The 22,205-nt window shown below is 39.9% G+C and overlaps 1 protein-coding gene across 3 annotated transcripts in view; it reads right to left on the bottom strand.

Annotated features, from left to right (window-relative positions):
* Positions 1–482: 482 nt before the first annotated feature.
* LOC136863114 (CD151 antigen) overlaps positions 483–22,205 on the bottom strand; it is a 218,145-nt gene continuing 196,422 nt past the window's right edge. For all 3 annotated transcript variants that reach the window (XM_067139454.2, XM_067139456.2, XM_067139453.2), the window contains exons 6-7: positions 20,182–20,307; positions 483–1,077 (exon numbers count right to left, since the gene is read on the bottom strand). In XM_067139454.2, the coding sequence (XP_066995555.1) occupies positions 1,024–1,077; positions 20,182–20,307 (180 nt within the window). In that variant the 3' untranslated portion in view covers positions 483–1,023. The remainder of the gene's footprint in view (positions 1,078–20,181; positions 20,308–22,205) is intronic.

Here is a 22,205-nt window from a genome sequence, read left to right as displayed (position 1 = left end):
TACATACTGTCATTATCCAAGCACATCCACTATTGGTAGAAATATGATAAATCATTTTAGTCATTGCTGTGGTGCTCCTGCCAAATGCAAAGCAGCCCAATGAGATGGGCAAACTTCTGCTCGTACACTCCCTGCTCGTACACATCTTCTGTCTTGTAAATAAATTCCTTTCTTGTTAATTATGCCCCTGCTGCTTCTACAAGATTTCATAAATGAAGAATGTATATTCTTTTTATCATAAATAAAAAATGTATATTTATTTTAGTTTGTTTCTCCATTTTTATTATGCTCACCTTTGCAAAATAAATCACAGTTGGAAAAATTATCAGTTTGTCATGGCTGAATATATACTTGACAAACCACATTCCATTGATGACAATACAAATTCAGTAATAATCAAGTTTTTCTATTTTGTGGATGCAGGAGGAAAACTTACATTTATTTTATCTGGAGTATGATATTATCAAGAGAACACAGGGAAAAATATTTAATATACTTTTATTTTTGTGTATTAATTTACATATTTTTTACATTTGTAGTCACCAACTACACAACTTTTGATACAAGCACTTCTATTTGCAAAACATACATACTGTTGCATACTGTCCTTATCCAAGCACATCCACTATTGGTAGAAATATGATAACACAGGCCATTTTTTAAATATTTTAGCTCAGATTCCTAGTTTTCTGCAGTATGCTTTTGAACTTCAGAAGGTCTCACTCAAAATCTACTGTTTTCAGGAGGAGAGATTTGCATGTTCACTGTAACACTCACATATTTAGATTGCAGTATAAATTAAGTTCTTTCCTGCCAAAACTGCAAGCTAGTATGTTTTTTAAGGTTCTTCAATGAATAATGTCATTATTATGCACAGCTCTTATATCACTTTTGTCACTTCATTTGAGGGAAGATTCTAACTCCCTCTGTGAGGCTTTACAAATTTAAAAACCCACTTAAAATTCTTGGAGTACATTCTACAGTAAAAATTAACTCTTACTCTTCATATCTTCCAACTACTTCTCAGTCATCACCAATCATCTTTATGAGACAACATGAAAATATCAGAGCCAGGCACTGTAACAGAAGAACAAGAAACTATGGGATTAGACATATGAACCTTATCACTAGGCAGTAGAAATTACTGCTGAATAGAATTTGCACAATGTATAAACCAGAGAGCCATGACATTTTGAAGATTTATGATTATAACAGAAATTTGTCGATTAGTTTAACATATTGTTTTCAGAATTTATTCATTAAGAATGAGTAAAACTTCAGGTACCTGAACTGTAATTGGACGTTTTTGATACTATAAAACATCTTAAGTATGGCCTTGAGGTGTTAAGGTTCATTGTGCGCTGAGACTACCCGGCGGGTCTACATCGTCCATGAGTAATGCACGGGGTTGGTGCACGCTCTGTGACTCACTGGTGATCTCGCAGAAATTGATGGTCTTTATGCAGTATTGTTTATTGTGACTGAAGGTAGTGTTGTGAAGTTACTCAAGGGTCTAATTAGTAATGAAATCATTAATTTGATATTGGTGGAAGCAGACTACAACGGAAGAAACACAGAACATTTGTGCACTCATCACTGGTCAAGACATTTCATGTACTGCTTCTGTGCTTAGTATTTTTATGTGTATATTCATATAAAAGGCTTTAAGACTTGGAACATGCATATTGAAGAATTTCTTTATCCTATCTCGTACATGTCCCACACCATAAGAAGTCATTCCAGGAATGAGTTAGCTAGAAAATTTATAATGTCCAATAACGGACCATTTATATTGGTATTATAAATTTACTCATTCTGGACAAATATTTTCAAGTTCCCTATGGGAATCAACATCTATATCATCTGATGGCCAAGCAGGCATCAATTTTTGGTAATAAGACAAAGTCCTCATAGTGCATTGGCACTGCCGGTGGCTCCAAGTAACCTACGTAGTGGCCTCCACGAAATGCACTAGCCATGCATCTTGGTGGGTGTGCTAAGTACCAACTGATGAGCCTAATTATAACACAGGGGCGAAATGCTGGCAACCAGAAATGAGTTATCTGGAAAATGTATAATGTCTAATAACGAACCATTTATATTGGTATTATAATTGGCATTTTCCGAGCTGTCAGTGGAGAGATGGCATGGAATGACATTACTAGGTGAATATGTTTGAGTGGTGTCTTTAAAAGTAGGAAAGATCACAATATGAAGATAAAATTGGAATTCAAGGAGACAAATTGGGGCAAATATTAATTTGCAGGAAGGGGAGTTAGGTATTGGAAAAACTTACCAAGGGAGATGTTCAATAAATTTCCAACTTCTTTGCAAACATTTAAGAAATGACTAAATGAAGAGTAGTAATGACTGAGAAAGTGTGAAGTCTGGCTGCAGACTGATAAGGATTGAAAATCTCCATGACAAGGAAATTAGAAGTATAGTGCATGGATATGGTTAGCAAAAAATTCCAAAGAATAGACAACCAACAAGTTCAGGACATAGAATAAGAATGGATGGCATACAAGGATGCTATAATAGAAACAGCAAGGGAATGTCTAAAATTTGTGTTAATATGGGAAAAAGGGAACATCTTGGTGAATGATGAAGTCAGGGCAGCTTGTAAATGTAAAAAGAAGGTGTTTCGATAATGGGTCCAAAATAGATTGAGGTAGATAGGGAACTGTATGCAGATTAAAGAAAGAGAGCAAGAAAAAAATCACTGTAGAGCCCAAGAAGGTATGGTAATATTTCAATCATAAAGCTTGTAAGGCTTGGCCAAGTAGCATGGAAACCTTTCTGGACTGTAATAAAGAAAGGGAAGGAAATAGAAAATGAATACTTTATTGGATTTATCAGGTGAACTCATTCTGGATCCTGGGGAATGAATGGGGAAATGGAAGGAGTATTTAAAATTTCTTCTCAATATAAAAGGAAAACTTTCTGTTTAAGTCCCAAAAAATGGAATTCATAGGGAGGAAAACAATGATGGTAATGAAATTACACTCAAGGAAGTTGAAAGGATGGTAAATAAACAAGTTGTTTTACGTCGCACTGACACAGATAGATTTTTGGTGATGTTGGGACAGGAAAGAGCCATTTCCTTCCCTTTCCTTATTGCAGTCCAGAAAAGTTTCCATGTTAGCTGACCAAGCCTTACAAGCTTTATTATTGAAATATTACCATACCTTCTTGGGCTTTAAAGTGATTTTTTTCTTGCTCTCTTTCTTGAATCCGCACGCAGTTCCCTATCTACCTCAATCTATTTTGGAGCCATTATCGATACACCTTTTTACACTTACAAGCTGCCCTGACTTCATCATTCCCCAAGATGTTCCCCTTTTTCCCATATTAACACACATTTTAGACATTCCTTTGCTGTTTCTACTACAGCATCCTTCGTCATGGCATTAATTAAGGAACAGCCCCAGCAGTTGCCTGGTGTGAAGATGGGAAACCTTGGAAAACCATCTTCAGGGCTGCCGACAGTGGGGTTCGAGCCCACTATTTCCCGAATACTGGACACTGGCCGCAGTTAAGTGACTGCAGCTATCGAGCTCGGTGGTAAATAAACCACATAAAACAGAAGGACGGGATGAAATTAGACTTGAAGTAGTGAAATATAATGGGATGGCAGAGACAAAATGACTATATAGTGTAAGAAGATTAGCACAGAATGCAAGTAAGGTACTTTCCGATTAGACAAGAACGGTTACTGTGCGTGTCTCTAAGCAAGGGAACAACTATTGAGATATTTCATTGATCAATATACAGGCAAGGTGACCATAGACATTTTGGAAAGGAGGGTGTGATCAGGGGTGGAGAGAAGTTGGATAAAAACCAGTGTGGTTTTATACCACAGAGAGGATGTCATAGCCAGATTTTTAGTGTGCATCAAGTTATTGAACAATACTATGACAGCAATAGACAGCAATAGACAGTATTTCTGTCTGGTAGATCTCGAGAGGGCATATGACAGATTACAAAGGCATAAAATGTTGGCTGTACTGGGGGATTATGGGATTAGGGGTAGGTTATTTTTTCTTTTTAGTTGCTTTACGTCGCACCGACACAGATAGGTCTTATGGCGATGATGGGACAGGGAAGGGCTAGAAGTGGGAAGGAAGCGGCCGTGGCCTTAATTAAGGTACAGCCCCAGCATTTGCCTGGTGTGAAAATGGGAAACCACGGAAAACCATCTTCAGGGCTGCCGACAGTGGAGTTCGAACTGGGGTAGGTTATTAGAGGCAATCAAAAGAATTTATCTTGATAATAGGGCCAACGTGAGAATGGTTCTGAAAATAACTTTCTCATTCAAGGTAGTTGCAGGAATTAGAAAAGACTTTTCTTTCACCTTTTTGTTCACAGCATAGATGGATCATTTACTGAAATGTATAAAATGGCAGCGAGGGATACAGTCAGGTGGAAATATACTGTAGTAAGCAGTCTGGCTTATGCTACAACGTGATGTTAATGGGTAAACCTTGCCAAATGCCTGCAAAAGAGGTGCAGCAAGTATGATGATAAAAATTAACGTTTCAAAAACTAAAGTGATGTCAGTAGGTAAGAAACATAAGAGGACTGATTCCCAGGTAGGGGATACAAAACTGGAACAGGTGGATAATTTCAAGTACTTAGGCTATTACCCAGGATGGTAATATACTAAGTGAAATTGAATCAAGCTGCAGGAAAGGTAATGCATCAATGGTATTCTCTAAGAAAAATGCTAATACTCGGATGAAACTATCTTTATATCGATCCGTTTTCAGACCGACTTTGTTGTATGGGAGTGACAGCAGGTTAGTGTCAGGATATCTTATTCATAGGTTAGAAGTAACAGACATGAAAGTAACCGAAATAATTACTGGTACAAACGAGTGAGAACTATGGTAGGAGGGTACTTGAAATAAGGAAATAAAGGCTAAGTTAAGAATAAACTTGGTAGATATAGCTTTAACATATAAACCAGCTTCATTGGTGCTTAATTAAGAAGTAATATTTGGTTGTGCTGTCGTGTGAGCCTAATGGGGGAGGGTAGGTTACTGAGGAGAATAATAGACTTGATCATGGAGGGTAAGAGAAATAGAGGAATACCAAGGCGACAATGGTTATAATCAGTTTTTAATGATTTAATGATTAGAGGTGTGGAATTAAGTGAGGCCACAGAGAGAGTTCAAGTAGAGGATTGTAGATAAGCTAAGTTATTTCGGAGTCTTGCAGACTGAATGTTGAAAGGCATAACAGTCTATAAGAGTATTTCAATATATATGTATGTATGTATGTATGTATGTATGTATGTATGTATGTTTTGAACCCATGACCTTTGAGTCATAAGTCCTAAATTCATTACATGAGGCCCCATATAGAGACGGCATGTGGAAGAGAGGTGGGGTGATTCTCATTCTCACGCTACAGAAATGACCTCACCCACACATGAAGAATGTGCGGGGATATGAAGTAATTTGGTGGAACAATTTTTTAGTTAAAAGTATATTTTAAGAACAATTGGTGATGAAAGTGTCGTAGTAAATGTCAGGAAATCGTAAGTGAAACAATTTGGTTGTTAGTGGTAAAGACTTTAGACCACTAAATAGCTCCAGAAGGAAAATTGTTGGAGATCTGCCTATTCGTTTAAACTCTGTTACATCGACCAAAATTAGTGCCTAGCTTATGAGTTAATTTAACGACTCAATTGGTTAAGAGAAACCCTTAATGCTTATCATCAAAACCACTACTAAACTAAGCAACTATATGTTATGTTGTATTCAGCCATAATTACATTTTCTGTGGGGTGAAAAAAAAGCATCAGTAAACTTTAGGCGGTATATGCGGATGGCATGAGAGTGGGAGAAATTTTATAAAAGCATGCCGGGCCATTTGCAAATCTCACATTGTTTTCGGTGAATTTGAAGCAACTGCACGTCATTCAGACTAACATTATAAATTTGTTGTGGAGACTACGTCCCGACGAGGGAAGGCAGTTTTGGCCAAAGGTGGTTATCTAAAGTCATCTCCATGTGGAGATAGATTAGCAGTCAAATTAATGGTATTCCGAAATGTGGAACCGTCATGTATATTCACATCCAAGCAACAGACAGTCATCATAATGCCTAAGTCCTCCAGTTGAATTAGAAAATATCATTGTTTTACTTTATTGTGTGTGCAGATTGGTGATTTGACTACGTGTTTGGTTTGCGAGGAAGAGAACTTGTGAAGGGCATTTTTTTATATGTATCGTTATTTTTCAGGTGAATGATAGCAAATATAAATGAAAGGACGATTATGTTTTGTAAAGCCACTATCTGTCGAGACGGCTAGATAAAGAGTGAGAGGAGGCTGGTGGGGCTGTTAAGATGCAAGACCACGTACGACTTCCAGGTATGTAGACTACCTTTGTTTATAAAGTGCATTTTATTTATTTCATGATATCACAATTTTATTTGTGTATCTGTGACGCATTTTGGTCACCCTTTTATTTTGTGAGAATGTCAGAGGAATATGACAAAAATAATTTTTTCTTGGATGATCGGGCAAGTCACGAAACTAGCGTGTGAAATGTACAGTAGTAGATTTCATGGCTGTAAAATGAATATAATGTCTAGAGCGAAGTATCATTTCTGTACGTTTGTCTCCTATATTTTGTTGTTTGCCAAAGTTAAGATATTAATTTATCACAGAATTTTGTTCAGTGTAAAGATGAAATTCCTGTAAGTGTAATCTATGGTTTACCATTCAAGAGTGAGTGCCCGATAATGGATTGTCAGCTGTTGCGGAAGGCACACCGTCATATGTTCGGCGCTGTAAATTTGTCAAGGGAAGGTACGAGGCGAGACCAGTGTGTGATTTGTGGAAGGGAACTATTACTCCAAAGGTCTGTTAAAATCTGTGTAGAATTGATGAGAGGAAAATAACGGTAACATTTTAAAAGTCAAGTTGCGAGATTCGGTTTTGGAAATACTGTGGTGTCAAATTCAGATATGCGAGAAGAGATGGTTAGTTTGTCACAGATGGTTTTATGTAACAACATAGTGTATCATGTAAGAGAGATATTCCATATTATTGTCGTGTGGTAGCAAGTGGTCCAAGTCTTGCGGAAATGGGAAGTGGATGAGGTGGTTGAAATTCTGTAGTGTTGAAGAGACCTTGTGCTGGGATTTTCATTGTAGGGAATCTGGGGATTTATTTTGTGTAATTTAATGATATGGGAAAAGGGTCATGCCATAGTTAAGATTCCACATAATACCATAGGCCTGTGATGGATAAGAATATTTCAAGTGACATTTTAAATTAAATCTCTTTGCATAGTCTGTGTTGTAATACCAATGTAACCAAGAAATTGTAACTGGGATTTTGTCATTTGTAATAAATGTTTGGAATTATACTTCATTAATTAAGAAGAGAGTCGTTTAGTAGAGGACTTGAGATTTATTATCGATGCGACAGAAATGACACAATGGTAGGTTATGTTGTGAATAACCATTTTCAGGGATGTCAAAATTTGAGAATCTATAGTGATGTTGTTTCGTGTTGTTGAGAGTTGTCCAAAGTTTTACGATTATTTTATTTGGATGACACAATAGCTGTCAATCCATAGAGTTCGTGATGGATGATTGTGTTGTTGTTGTTGTTGTTGTTTGTTGGTCTCCAAGCCACAAATGTAGGTTTATGTGATATGTGGTCATCTTATGGAGCACATGGGGTGCAGTAGTCCATCCACCCTAGAGGTGGGTGAGGTGCGTTACACCACTCGAGTCGCATCGACCTAAAGTCATATCAAAGGAGGTGCCGGAATTAATTCAAGGGATAACCGTAGGCGTTATAAGCAATTTGATGTGGGTTGTTTTATTTTACATTGTGTGTAAATTTATGCAGATTTAAGGATTTGAGGATAGGATTATCCAAGCTACTTTCTTAATAATTATTAGTGTTATAATGTAAACTTGTTGAGTGACAACATGAAATAACTGGTACCGGTAGTTAGGACAACATGTACAGCTTTTCAGCTGTGGAGCAAGAAAATTATGAACATGAACAATAGCAGATCAATATTTTTGTCAAAAGGATGTTTCTGGTAAACAAGTCCGAGCAATAAAAAAAAAATTAATTAAAACAGTCAGGGAGTTTAAAGAAACCATTTTGTCCAGGATAGATAAATTTGTTGTTAATTAGGATTATGAGGTTACTTCATTTATTAATTCATTAACTTCAGTGGAACCATATTATGAGAATTCGCTTAAAACCAAGCGACTAACTTGAAAATGAATTTTGGAAATCTTAGTTTTATTTGCTGGGAAATTTCAACTTATTTATGTAACGATTAAGGGGGCATGTCCAATGGCAAGGGACTTTACTGCCACAAGTGTTGTGAGCAATTGTTGTTGCTGTTGTTATTTTGACTTTGATTTCTTGAGCATCAGATGTGCTGGGGATTTATTAATGTGGAAACCTTGGTCATCAACTACTGTAACTTAATTGTGTTCAACCTTCAGCTTAGAAATTTGGATGGTCATGGGGTTATCAACCTCAGTGACTCAGATTAGGGCCATCTGCCATTATAACATAATTTTCCTTGCAATGAAATGAAATGTCGTATGGCTTTTAGTGCCGGGATATCCCAGGACGGGTTCAGCTCGCCAGGTGCAGGTCTTTCTATTTGACGCCCGTAGACGACCTGCGCGTCGTGATGAGGATGAAATGATGATGAAGACGACACATACACCCAGCCCCCGTGCCACTGGAATTAACCAATTAAGGTTAAAATCCCCGACCTGGCCGGGAATCGAACCCACGACCCTCTGAACCGAAGGCCAGTACGCTGACCGTTCAGCCAATGAGTCGGACTTCCTTGCAGTCATTCACAATTACTTTAATGTAAATCACAAAGTTAGATGTTGGTCCATGACATAGTCACAGGTCACGCAAGTAATTTTAATATAAGGAAATCCACCTTTCCAATACATACAAAACTCATACATAGGGCAGACCAGACGAAACTTCAAAATTAGGTACATGGAACACGTCAATGTTATTAAATACAATAGGTTTTCGGCAATGGGCCAACATATGCATGACGTGACACATAATTTTACCACTATACACCAAGACTTGGAGATTCTCAGGACCTTAGAAAAGGCCCTCTCCTACATGTCACAGAAAATTGCTTCATATACCTCGATCAGCTTTTCAACTCCAATTTAAACCTAAATGAAATTTCTCAGAGACCCAAGGTCCTTTACGACTATCTTATTATGGTTCTTAAAGGTATTAAGTTTTCAAGAAAGCATTCGATCTTCCATGCTTTACATAATACCCTCCCTTGCCATATGTCTCCACCACTTTGCCCTCCAGACCCATCCCCAACTCCTCCCCCACAGGCAGTTCCTCTCCAAGCCCCTCCCTTCCCTTCCTCCCCTCTTCCATCTACCTCTACTCTACCCCACAAACCAGCTCCAGTTGTCAACTCCTCTCCATAGAGTAAGCTTCCTGGCATGCTGCAGCAAGGTGAGTCTCACACTATAACTCTTTATACGGTACGTTTCCTTCATATGACTTGCCCTTTATAGAACACCATATTAAAATAAGCACCCCCTTTTTCTCTAGGTTTCATGTTCCACTTGAAGTGAGGAACCTCGGTCCTACATATCATCCTACGACATACATGTACACTGAAAACCACCTGTTGACGTGCATAGTAAAATTTTAAGATAAGACTATGCCACCAACAGCGCTCAGATTATTCCTCAGTGCCAATTTCACTATGAATAAGATACTTATCAAGATTTTAACATGTTCATTAAGCTTTATCACACCAAAGCCCAACTTTACAGAAAGTGCCTCAACTTAGGTACCAAGATAATATAAGAGTATTACGCCACCAACCCATAGCAATCCTCATATATTTTATACAATCTATTTTAAATGTGTGTCGTTATACAAATTTTACCTAGTGTGTGTATTGTTGCTATATATGAATTTATTCTCTTGCTTGGTTTTACGAAAGGCTGAAGATGACATTGAAACGTTGTCAAAACTAATACCTTCATAATAATAAAAATGTAATATAATTTATGTGAGTGGTAGAGCAAAGGGGCTCCCAATCACTTGTCGTCAGCACTTTTTCTGCTGCGTCAGCACCCGAGGTCATTGACGCCGGCCAAGGTCATTGACCCCGTGACGTCATCACCACGTGCTCTTGTTCATAAACAAAGCCACGTGCTTTATTGACAGCTGTCATGCTGACAGCTGCTATCCTCAAACAACAGTGCATCGCTAACCTCAGTGCTACCATCTTGACGGCACTAAACCTCATGGCTACCACCTTTGCACATAGTGGCGGGCAATTTGAAATTCCATGTGCTTTTTTTGACAGCTGTCAGTGGCCATCTTTAAACAAAGCCATGTGCTCTTGTTTGTAAACAAAGCCACATGCTTTTTTGACAACTGCCATCTCTAAACAACAGACGATCGCTAACCTCAGTGCTGCCATCCTTATGGCACTAAATCTCATGGGTGCCATCTTAGGCATGTGGGCGCGCAAAATTTGACATTCCACATGCTCTTGTTTGTAAACAAAGCAACGTGCTTATTTGACAGCTATCAGCGGCCATCTTTAAACAAGAGAGCATCTTAACGGGGCTAAATCGTCATGGATGCCACCTTAGGCACGTGGGCGTGTGAAATTATAAATTCTACGGCTGTTGTCTTAGGCTAAGCGAAGTAAATGGTTAGGCTTTATTGACTTTGGGGGAGTATAGGGGGGTTTAAAGAGGCAGTCCTCTTTCCCCTACCTCCCCTTACCGAAAATAAGGGACAGGTGAGTGAGAGATGTGTGCTCTCTCTCTCCCCTACCCCCCCCTAGAGGTCCACAGCCGTAGCGATGTCTCCTCTACAAAAAATATTGCCCTGGGGCCAGGACACATCTGCCTCTTACAAGGCAAGCAAGGGACACATTTTGTTACAATTATTTTTATACCTACATTGAGTGGGTGGGAGCGAATGCTTAGATCAGCACGAGCGCGCGCACCTCCCACTATCTACTGCCCATCGATATGCGGGCGCACATGCAATCGTTGCATGCTCTGTCGGAAGAAGTTTTGTATGATTGTCGATACATGCATCATCGACAGGTGCTCACGCACACATGCGATCGTTGCACGCTCTGTCGGAAGAAGTTTAGTATGGTAGTCGATGCATGCATCATCGATAGGTGTGCGGCGCACAAGTGATTGCCGCACGTTCTGTCGGAAGAAGTTTAGTATGATAGTCGATGCATGCATCATCAATAGGTGATGGAAACATGCTCTAGCGGTAGAAAATAAAAAAATTACTGTTGCTATGTTCACAAGATTTTTAAACATCGCTACTCTTAGTTTAGCTATCTCGACAGATTCTAACCTTATTGCTACAATGTTTAAATACTTGATATCGTTACCTACAACACGTGTTCAGATCATTAAAGAAGTGATTGAAACATAACAAGACTAGAAACAAACACAATACACGATGTCGTTACTTACAACATGTGTTCAGATCACTGATTGTTGTGTTTAGAACATGTTTACTGGTTAGCAGGGGATACCTTTGTTCTAAGAAGATTGATTCAAACAGAGAAAAAAACATTGTCTTCTGCAATGCTAACAAGGCTAGAATTCTGAACAGCTTGCGCAAGGTGGCAGCTATACATAAGCTGTTATGACCTCCTCCTCCTCTTCCTGCTCTGACAAGGCATAGCTTTATGTCTCTATCAAACATATATTACTATAACAACGCGATCATATGCATAAGGCAGTGCACATAGTGCGTAGCTATCTCGCTCAGTAAATTATAATTTACAAAATATGTATACACCTAAAGTACAACTTCAATGGTGTGTCTAGTGCAAAAATAAAAAACCGTGGAAACACACAGTGCACATACTACGTAGCTAGATCGCTCAGTAAACGATAATTTACAAATTATGTATACACCAAAAGTACAACTTCAGTGTTTTGCCTAGTGCGAAAATCAAAAGCTACGGAAACACACAGTGCACATATCGCGTAGCTACCTCGCTCAGTAAACGATAATTTACAAATTATGTATAAACCAAAAGTACAACTTCAATGATTTGCCTGGTGTGAAAATAAAAAAACTACAGGAACACATTGTGCACATATCGCGTAGCTATCTCGCTCAGTAAACGATAATTTACAAAATATGTTACAGCAGAAATACAACTTCAATGATTTGTCCAGTGCAAAAATCAGAAACTTCGGAAGAACACATACTACACATTACGCACAGCTAACACGCTCCGTAAACGATAATTTACAAATGATTTGCTAAGTGCGAAAATCAGAAACTCTGGAAAAACACATATTACACATACCGCTCAGCTAACACACTCAGTGATAGCAAATTTACGAAATATGAATATATCACAACACGTGTTATCGACCAGAATACTGATATATGTATACACGTCACTCTTTTTCTCAAAAAACGGAACACACGGACAAGAATGTTGCGAGATACCACTTACACACAGATATATGCATTACCTAAGATACTTACTTGTAAAGAAGGGGGAGGAAAAGATTAAATCATAATTTTTTGTATGCATGTATTCTCCTCTGAGTTATAAGGCCAAACGGGAACAGTACTGAGAGTTTCTGCTACTGCTTGTGAAAACGTGAACGGAAGTGACATGTCATCTCAGCAAAAACACACATTACCTTGTTCGTGCATACTTAAGTCAGACACTTACATTTAGTTTGAAATAAAATTATGGATACTGCTATTCAAATTCCGGTGACTTAACGTCCTGTTACTTGTTAGACCTTTGGCGTTAGGAAGGGCATCCGGCCGTAAAACAGATTCTTATGTTTCTGGTAATTACATCTTAGCATTGTTGTCAGGAAGACCAATGATCGGGCAGGAAAGGGCTAGGAGCGGGAATTAAACGGCCGTGGCTTTAAATAAGGTACAGCCCAGCATTTGCCTCGTGTGAAATTGGGAAACTATGGGAAACCATCTTCAGTGCTGACGACAGTGTAGTTCAAACACGCTATCTCCCGAATACTGGATACTGGCTGCACTTAAATGTAATGCATGCAGGTACAAACTTCTAGCTCAGCACGCTTCTTTAGTAATGCCTAGGCCATTATAGCAGAGCTTGTTGTTGACAGGAAAACTATCCAATGGTAAAGCAGTATTTTTGATGACTATGATCGTTAAGGCACTGGTCTAAAACAGTCTGACACCGAGGTTAGCCGGTTCGAGTCCCGTTGGTCAAAAAAATTTTGACTATCAAAATGTTAGCCGGCAGGGTAGGGGAGATGGTAGTATACAATTTCTAATTACTAGATTACGTGACAAAAGCCTGCATTAAATTCCAAACCTCTCTGCACTGCTTATGTAAAGTGTGGCCATATAATGCTGTTGATGGTTATTCATTCGTTGGATGGGGAAGTTAACGGTCTGACACCGAGGTTAGCCAGTTCGAGTCCCGTTGGTAAAAAATTTTTCACTGTCAGAATGTTAGCCGGCAGGGTAGGGGAGGTGGTGGTATACAATTTCTAATTACTAGATTACGTGACAAAAGCCTGCATTAAATTCCAAACCACTCTGCAGTGCTCATATGGAGTGAGGGCATATGATGCTGTTGATGATGATTCATCCATCGGATGGAGACGTTAAGCCTTGAGCAAACCCCTTGATGCTATTCGCCAGGAGTAGGCTATGTGCCGGCACCGGGTTTACCCTCTCCCTGCTATCACATATCACGTCATTCATTTCATCTCATGGACTCCTCTCCTGAGGTTGACGTCAGGAAGGGCATCCGGTTATAAAACCCGCTACGACAGATTTATCTTACTTCATACCCGACCCCGTAGGGAAACGGGACAAGGCATGAACAAAAAATTTGTTATGACATTACTTAAAGTTACTGAGCGAATTGGCTACGCGGCGTAGCTGTAAAGTTCTAGTGGTAAAGATGCGTTTCCGTGGTTTTTCATTTTTTATCAGCTAAATGCTCTGAAGTCCGCCTCTGTAGTGTAGTCATTAGTGTGATTAACTGCTACCCGGAGGCCGGGTTCGATTCCCGGCTCTGCCACGAAATTTCAAATGTAGTACGAGAGCTGGAACGGGGTCCACTCAGCCTCGGGAGGTCAACTGAGTAGAGGTAGGTTTTATTCTCTCCTCAGCTATCCTGGAAGTAGTTTTCCGTAGTTACCTACTTCTCCTCCAGGCAAATGCTGGGATACTACCTAACTTAAGGCCACGGCCGCTTCCTTCTCTCTTCGTTGTCTATCCCTTCGAATCTTCCCATCCACTACCAAGGCCCCTGTTCAGCATAGCAGGTGAGGCCGCCTTGGCGAGGTACTGGTCATTCTCCCTAGTTGTATCCCCCGACCTAATGTGTTGCGCTCCAGGACACTGCCCTTGAGGCGGTAGAGGTGGGATCCCTCGCTAAGTCTGAGGGAAAACCAACCCTGAAGGGTAAGCAGATTAAGAAATGCTGGGAAGCTATACTGAGCGAATTGGCTACGCGGCGTAGATGTAGTGTAATTCTAATCGCTAATGATTCTGGCTTAGGAACATCGTGTTTTAATTCTAGCTTGGGAATTTGGTGTTTTGTTAAATATGTCAGCCTCTTGTAGATAGATTTACTAGCACATATAAGAACTCCCGTGGGAAAAAATTCGGACACCTCAGCATCTCCGAAAACCGCGTAAGTAGTTAGGAGGACGTAAAGACAATGATTCTGGTTCAGGAGCCTATGTTTCTGTAATTACATTGTAAGTTTTATATTTTTGCTAATTGCATAAGTGTAACTAGAGTGAATCAGTCGGATGCAGCATTTGTCGCAAGCAGCATTGCTATTGATGCATATCTAGCAAGTAACAAAGAACTTCTGTTTGGACAAGGCCCTTGTTCAGCACAGCAGGTAAAGCCGCCTAGGCGAGGTACTAGTTTTTTTTCCTAGTTTTATCTCCCGACCGACAGTATAACTCTTTAGAACACTGTCTTTGAGGTGATATCTGTGTGTTACAGAGTCAGTCAGAGCGAACATCATACACGGTAAGAAATGTACACGTCGACAGAAATTTTACACTGCTCTTCCGACTGTAGTAACCTTCGGCAAGCAGCGAAGACACTGTGTGTGATTAAACAAAGCACACAGTTTACACACCTGTAACTCTAAGTTCGATCCTATTTCTAAGTAGCTTAATTAACAGTGCAATGGCATTTTCTTAACCGTGTAGGTAATTCGCGTCCAGCATTTAGCTAGTGTAAAAATGCAAAACTATGGAAACGCATCTCTACTACTAGAACATTACTCTATAGCTACGCCGCGTAGCCAGTTCGCTCAATAACTTTAAGTAATGTCACAACAACGTTTTTGTTCAAGCCTTGTCCTGTTTCCCTACGGGGGGTCGGGTATGAAGTAAGATAAATCTGTCGTAGCGGGTTTTATAACCGGACGCCCATCCTGACGTCAACCTCAGCAGAGGAGTTCATGAGATTAAATGAATGACGTGATATATGATAGTAGGGAGAGGGTGAAACCCGGTGTCAGCACATAGCATTCTCCTGGCGAATAGCATCAAGGGGTCTGCATGAGGCTTAACGTCCCCATCCGACGGATGAATCACCATCAACAGCATCATATGCCCTCATTCCATTTGAGCACTGCAGAGTGGTTAGGACTTTAATGCAGGCTTTTGTCACGCAATCTAGTAATTAGAAATTGTTTACCATCACCTCCCCTACCCTGCCGGCTAACATTCTGATAGTGAAATTTTTTCGACCAACGGGACTCGAACCAGCTAACGTTTGTGTCAGACCGTTAACGTCCCCATCGGATGGATGAATCACCATCAACAGCATTATATGGCCACACTCTATATAAGCAGTGCAGAGAAGTTTGGAATTTAATGCAGGCTCTTTACAATTTCTAATTACTAGATTGTGTGCATACTACCACCTCCCCTACCCTGCCGGCTAACATTCTAATAGTAAATTTTTTTTCGACCAACGGGACAACCGGCTAACTTCAGTGTCAGACTGTTTTAGACTTCAACGCCTTAACGATCATAGTCATCAAAAATACTGTTTTACCGTCGGATAGTTTTCCTGTCAACAACAAGCTCTGCTATAATGGCCTGGGCATTACTAAAGAAGCGTGCTGAGCTAGAAGTGTGTACCTGCATGCATTACATTTAAGTGCGGCCAGTATCCAGTATTCGGGAGATAGCGAGCTCGAACTACACTGTAGTCAGCCCTGAAGATGGTTTCCCGTTGTTTCCAAATTTTGTACCTGGCAAATGCTGGGCTGTACCTTAATTAAGGCCACGGCCGCTTCATTCCCGCTCCTAGCCCTTTCCTGCCCGATCATTGGTCTTCCTGACAACAATGCTAAGATGTAATTACCAGAAACATAAGAATCTGTTTTACAGCCGGATGCTCTTCCTAACGCCAAAGGTCTAACAAGTAACAGGACGTTAAGACACCGGGATTTGAATCGCAGTATCCATAATTTTATTTCAAACTAAATGTAAGTGTCTGACTTAAGTATGCACGAACAAGGTAATGTGTATTTCTGCTGAGATGACATGTCACTTCCATTCAGGTTTTCACAAGCAGTAGCAGAAACTCTCAGTACTGTTCCCATTTGGCCTTATAACTTGGAGGAGACTACATGCATACAAAAAATTATGATTTAATCTTTTTTCTCCCCCTTTTTTACATGTAAGTATCTTAGTTAATTCATATATCTGTGTGTAAGTGGTATCTTGCAACATTCTTGTCTGTGTGTTCTGCTTTTCGAGAAAAAGAGTGACGTGTATGCGTATATCAGTGTTCTGGTCGATAACCCGTGTTATGATGTATACATATTTTGTAAATTTGCAATCACTGAGTGTGTTAGCTGTGCAGTATGTGTAATTTGTGTTTTTCCGTAGTTTCTGATTTTCGCACTAGGCAAATCATTGAAGTTTTACTTTTGGTGCACATATTTTGTAAATTATCGTTTACTGAGCAAGTTAGCTACGTAGTATGTGCACCGTGTGTGTTTCCACGGTTTTTGTTTTTTGCACTAGGCAAATCATTTAAGTTGTACTTATGGTGTATACATATTTTGGAAGTTATCGTTTACTGAGCGAGATAGCTACGCAGCATGTGCACTGCCTTATGCATAAGATCGCATTGTTATAGTAATGTATGTTCGATAGAGACAAAGCTGTGCATTGACAGAGCAGGAAGAGGAGGAGGGATTTTTAACTGCCTATGTATAGCCGCCATCTAGCACAAGCTGTTCAGTATTCTAGTCTTTTTAGCATTGAAGTAGGCGATGTAATGTTTTCCTCTGTTCGAATCCATCTTCTTAGAACATAGGTATCCCCTGCTAACCAGTAAACATGTTCTAAACACAACAATCAGTGATCTGAACACATGTTGTAACAACATCATGTATCGTGTTCGTTTCTAGTCCTGTTATGTTTTAATCACTTATTTAGTGATCTGAACACATCAATCAATGTTCTGAACACATGTTGTAGTTAACAACATTGAGTACAGTGTTCGATTCTAGTCTTGTTATGTTTCAATCACATCTTTAGTGATCTGAACACATGTTGTAGGTAACGACATCAAGTATTTAGCACTGTAGCAATAAGGTTAGAATCTGTCGAGGTAGCTGCACTAAGAGTAGCGATGTTTAAAAATCTTGTGAACATAGCAACAGTAATTTTTTTTATTTTCTACCGCTAGAGTATGTTAGCATCACCTATCAATGATGCATGCATCGACTATCGTACTAAACTTCTTCCGACAGAGCGTGCAAAGATCGCATGTGTGCGTACGCACCTATCGATGGTGCATGTATCGACAATCATATTAAACTTCTTCCGACAGGCATGCAACGATCGCATGTGCGCGCGCAGATCGATGAGCAGTAGATAGCGGGAGGTGCGCGAGCACATGCTGATCTAAGCATTCTCTCCCACCCATTCAACGTAGGTATAAATACAAGTGCAAGACAATGGGTCCCTTGCTTGCCTCATAAGAGGTAGACGTGCCATGGCCCCAGGGCAATATTTTTTGTAGAGGAGACATTGCTACGGCGGTGGACCTCTAGGGAGAGAGAGAACATATCTCTTACTCACCCGTCCCTTATTTTTGGTAAGGGGAGATAGGGGAAAGAGTACTGCCTCTTTAACCCCCCTCCTATACTCCCCTGAAGTCAATAAAGCATAACCATTTACTTAGGTTAGCCTAAGATAATAGTCTTAGAACTTAAAATTTCACGCGCCTAAGGTGGCAACCATAACAATTTAGCCCCATCAAGATGCTCTCTTGTTTAAAGATGGCCGCTGATAGCTGTGAAATGAGCACGGTGCTTTGTTTATAAACAAGAGCACGTGGAATTTCAAATTTTGCGCACCCATGTGCCTAAGGTGGCACCCATGAGGTTTAGTGCCATAAAGATGGCAGCAATGAGGTCAGCGATCGTCTGTTGTTTAAAGATGGCAGTTGTCAAGAAAGCATGTGGCTTTGTTTACAAACAAGAACACATGGCTTTCTTTAAAGATGGCCACTGATAGCTGTCAAAAAAGCATGTGGAATTTCAAATTGCCCTCCACTATATGCAGAAGGTGGTAGCCATGAGGTTTAGTGCTTCAAGATTGCAGCACTGAGGTTAGCGATGTGTTGTTGTTTAAAGATGGCAGCTGTCAGCTTGACAGCTGTCAAAAAAGCACGTGGCTTTGTTTACAAACAAGAGCACGTGGTGATGACGTCACAGTCACATGGTCATGACGTCACAGGGTCAATGAACTTGGCCGGGTTCAATGACCTCGGGTGCTGACGCAGCAGAAAAAGGCATGACAAGTGTTTGGGAGCCCCTTTGCTCTACTACTTATGTGCAACAGTTTTGTATGTATTGAAAAGGTGGATTTCCTTATATTAAAATTACTTGCATGGTTTTCAGTTCAATATGGAACAGCCATGAAGGTTTTAACTTTAGATAGTCGCCAGTCACATCGATTCAATTAAGGTTCCATGCCGTACAATCATTGTGTAACACATACCAATTGAACTGCCTTAATTATACCAGGAGTCCAGAGCTTGTGTTACGGGGACTGGATCATCACGAATCTTTATGGTTGTGCATGCAGTCTCTCATGGAAACTGATCTCAGGGATCTCCAGACTTTGTTTATTTCATTCTTAAATCAAGATGTTGGTTTCTAGTAAGGATGCCCCTTAGGCATTTGAGTTAAGGTCTCCAAAGCCAGCATCTCCCATCATCATCGTTATTTTTATTTGTTTAAAATGAACAGGATTTAGTTCATTGATTAGACGCTGTGTAAGGTCACAATTTGTCAGATTTCACCGCCAATGATAAATAAAATATCCATTTCTTTTAACTTGAGTCCTCTCATTGTAGACAATACTGTAGTTTACATTACTGAAACCCGCCTCTTAACTAAGCAAGTGGCGAAGAACCTATAGACCACCCAAGAGAAAGATCTCATGCTGATTTGCAGATAGGTAAGGAAGGTAGGTATCCTTCAAAGGACCTTAAAGGGTTCAGTTAGTATGTATGTATGTATGTATGTATGTATGTATGCATGCATGCATGTATGTATGTATGTATGTATGCATGTATGTATGCATGTATGTAAATTTTTGGACATTGACGTTAATAGCACAAATTTTGTAGAGCACATAAAATTGTTCTATACTGGTTCAGTGGTTTACAGTCAGTTATGGCTCAATTTGGAAAAGAAGTAACCTTGTCTATTATATGTTGAATACTACCTCAACATTATCCTGGAATTGAAGTGGGGAAACAAGAGAAAATTACTTCTAGGATGACAAGAAAACCCATTTCTCTTCATACTTCTTTCAAGCATGACAAATACTGGTTTCAGTTCAATGAAACCTTAGAACTGCACGTACATAAGGAATCAATATAATGGAGATACCAATGACATAATGTAAAATAAATTACTGTACTTAGCTAAATTTTCAACCTTTGGAGACATATTACTTTATAATGGCAGAACTATACATTTGAAGTAACGTAAGCTGGTTAAGAAACAGTACATATAAACTCACTACTTGGTAAAATTCTGTGTTTGAACATCACTAGAAAAGTAATGACTATTCTGATTGTGAATAATGTCTGTCTTACCGTAAGGCATGCCATTCCAATGCCACATCCGCCAATTATTGTTGCATTGTCTACAATAAACTCCTTAGTCTTTTTCAAGCAGCCCTCCTTGTAGAGGCGATCTCCAATATTGCTACTGCACTGTTTCTGCAAGAAATAAATATTAAATTAAGCTTTGATATTCAAGAGACAAACAGATGTTTTAATACTGAATTAGGATTTCTCTTCCTGATAGTGATCTGAAAGCCAGGCCAATAAGTTTTTCCCCTTCAGTATTTTTATAAGAAGATAGTTCAACACACACAATTACTGAATGCTTACAGCTTGCAAATTGGCAAACTTGTACCCTTTAACACATCACTCAAGTTTTGATTTAAATATTTCCACGTTCTTCAAATTAAACACAAAACTGGTCCTCCTGGATGGTCCACTTATTAGGTTTATCCAGGTGTAGATTTAAATTCAGTTACAGGACTGTACTCCTGTCAAAAAACTACACTCATTTGAAAAAAATAATTAATTGGCACCATGAAGGAATCAAAGGGGTACATAAGTGGGTACAGGTACAGGACATGGTAGTATAAAGAAAACATCAAAATACTGTATCACACCGAGCATTTATTGCAGGGTAATAAAGACTTGCAGTATGCACTTAGTACGGTGTTGAACCAACTGTAGCACGGAGACAGAGATACGGTCGACATGGAGGCATACAGAAGTTTGATTTTCTACTAAGGAAGATCCTACTACAGCTGGCACAACTCACCCTCCAAATCTGCCATAGTTGCTACATGTCAAAGTTACCTTCCAATCTGGTCTCAATGCTCTTGGTGGGTAACCTTGCTGGCCAAGGAAGCATGTTGAAGGCAGACCAGAGATATCCGTGCTGTGTGAGTTTGGGCATTATCCTGCTGAAAAACAGGGTTGTTGAGCTGTACCAAGAAGAGAAGCATACACGGTCATAGAATTTTCTGGACGTATCGCTGCACCACCAAAGTTCCTAAATCACCACCTGTTGGGAGTGGGGATCATAGGAAATGGTCCCCCTCACACCGCGATACCTGTACTGCTCTACAATGGAGCATGGATCACTGAGTTAACCACCAGATTGTAATTTGACTGTCGTCTGTATACAGAAAGAACTGTGATTTGTCACTGAACACTACTCGTTGCTGATCCGCAAGCTGCCATGCTATCCATTCCTGGCAGAAGTTCAGATGTACTCATCCACATTCAGATCATAAAGGTAGGCATAGTAAGGGATGCCATGATGAGTGATCCTGCTCTGCTAGTTACTTATATATGGTACTGGTGGACACAGCTGCCATGACATGTCTCTGTGGATGATGCACAGTGACACCCATGGAGTGCTTGCAGCCTGTTGCATAATAAAACAATCCTCCCTGCTGGTAGACTGCCAGGGTCAACCTGAGCCATCTCATGTGTGTGTGTGTGTGTGTGTGTGTGTGTGTGTGTGTGTGTGTGTGTGTGTGTGTGTGTGTGTTGTACTTACTCTCATGTTTGTACTGTGTCCCAACACCAACACACAGTATAATCAGAATGGTTCAAATGGTGTGCAATGCATCAAAACATCCAGTCTGCCTCTCATAGTCCAACGATGCAGCCTCTGTCGAACTCATGTAATTGGTCAAAGGCTCATCAAAAATGCCATCAGGGCAGTCTGGGTGTTCACTCAATTTAACTCTGTGACTCATACTGCTAACACTGCTCCTAAGACCTTATTCAGTGCCTTGCACCTTTGAATGAGGGAGGGACAGGTATGACCCCTAGTGGCACTTACGCACAAGCAGTCAGTGCTGAACGCAAATGGGACAAGTCAGCCTATGATGATACTGTGTTGCAACCTTCATCATACTTGTGTGATTTTTTTCATACTGCACAATTCTTTTTTGCAAATGAGTGTATGACAAACTTGTTAAGGTTGCCCCACCTATGGGGCCTGACAGCAGTAATCAGATGCACATAGTGTACAGTATGTCTGACTGAGGGATAGTTAGGAATGAGTGTACTCATGGCAGTTCTTT

This window comes from Anabrus simplex, chromosome 2 (genome assembly GCF_040414725.1).
Source record: "Anabrus simplex isolate iqAnaSimp1 chromosome 2, ASM4041472v1, whole genome shotgun sequence".
Taxonomy (NCBI): Eukaryota; Metazoa; Arthropoda; class Insecta; order Orthoptera; family Tettigoniidae; genus Anabrus; species Anabrus simplex.
This window is presented reverse-complemented; position numbering and strand designations above follow the sequence as displayed.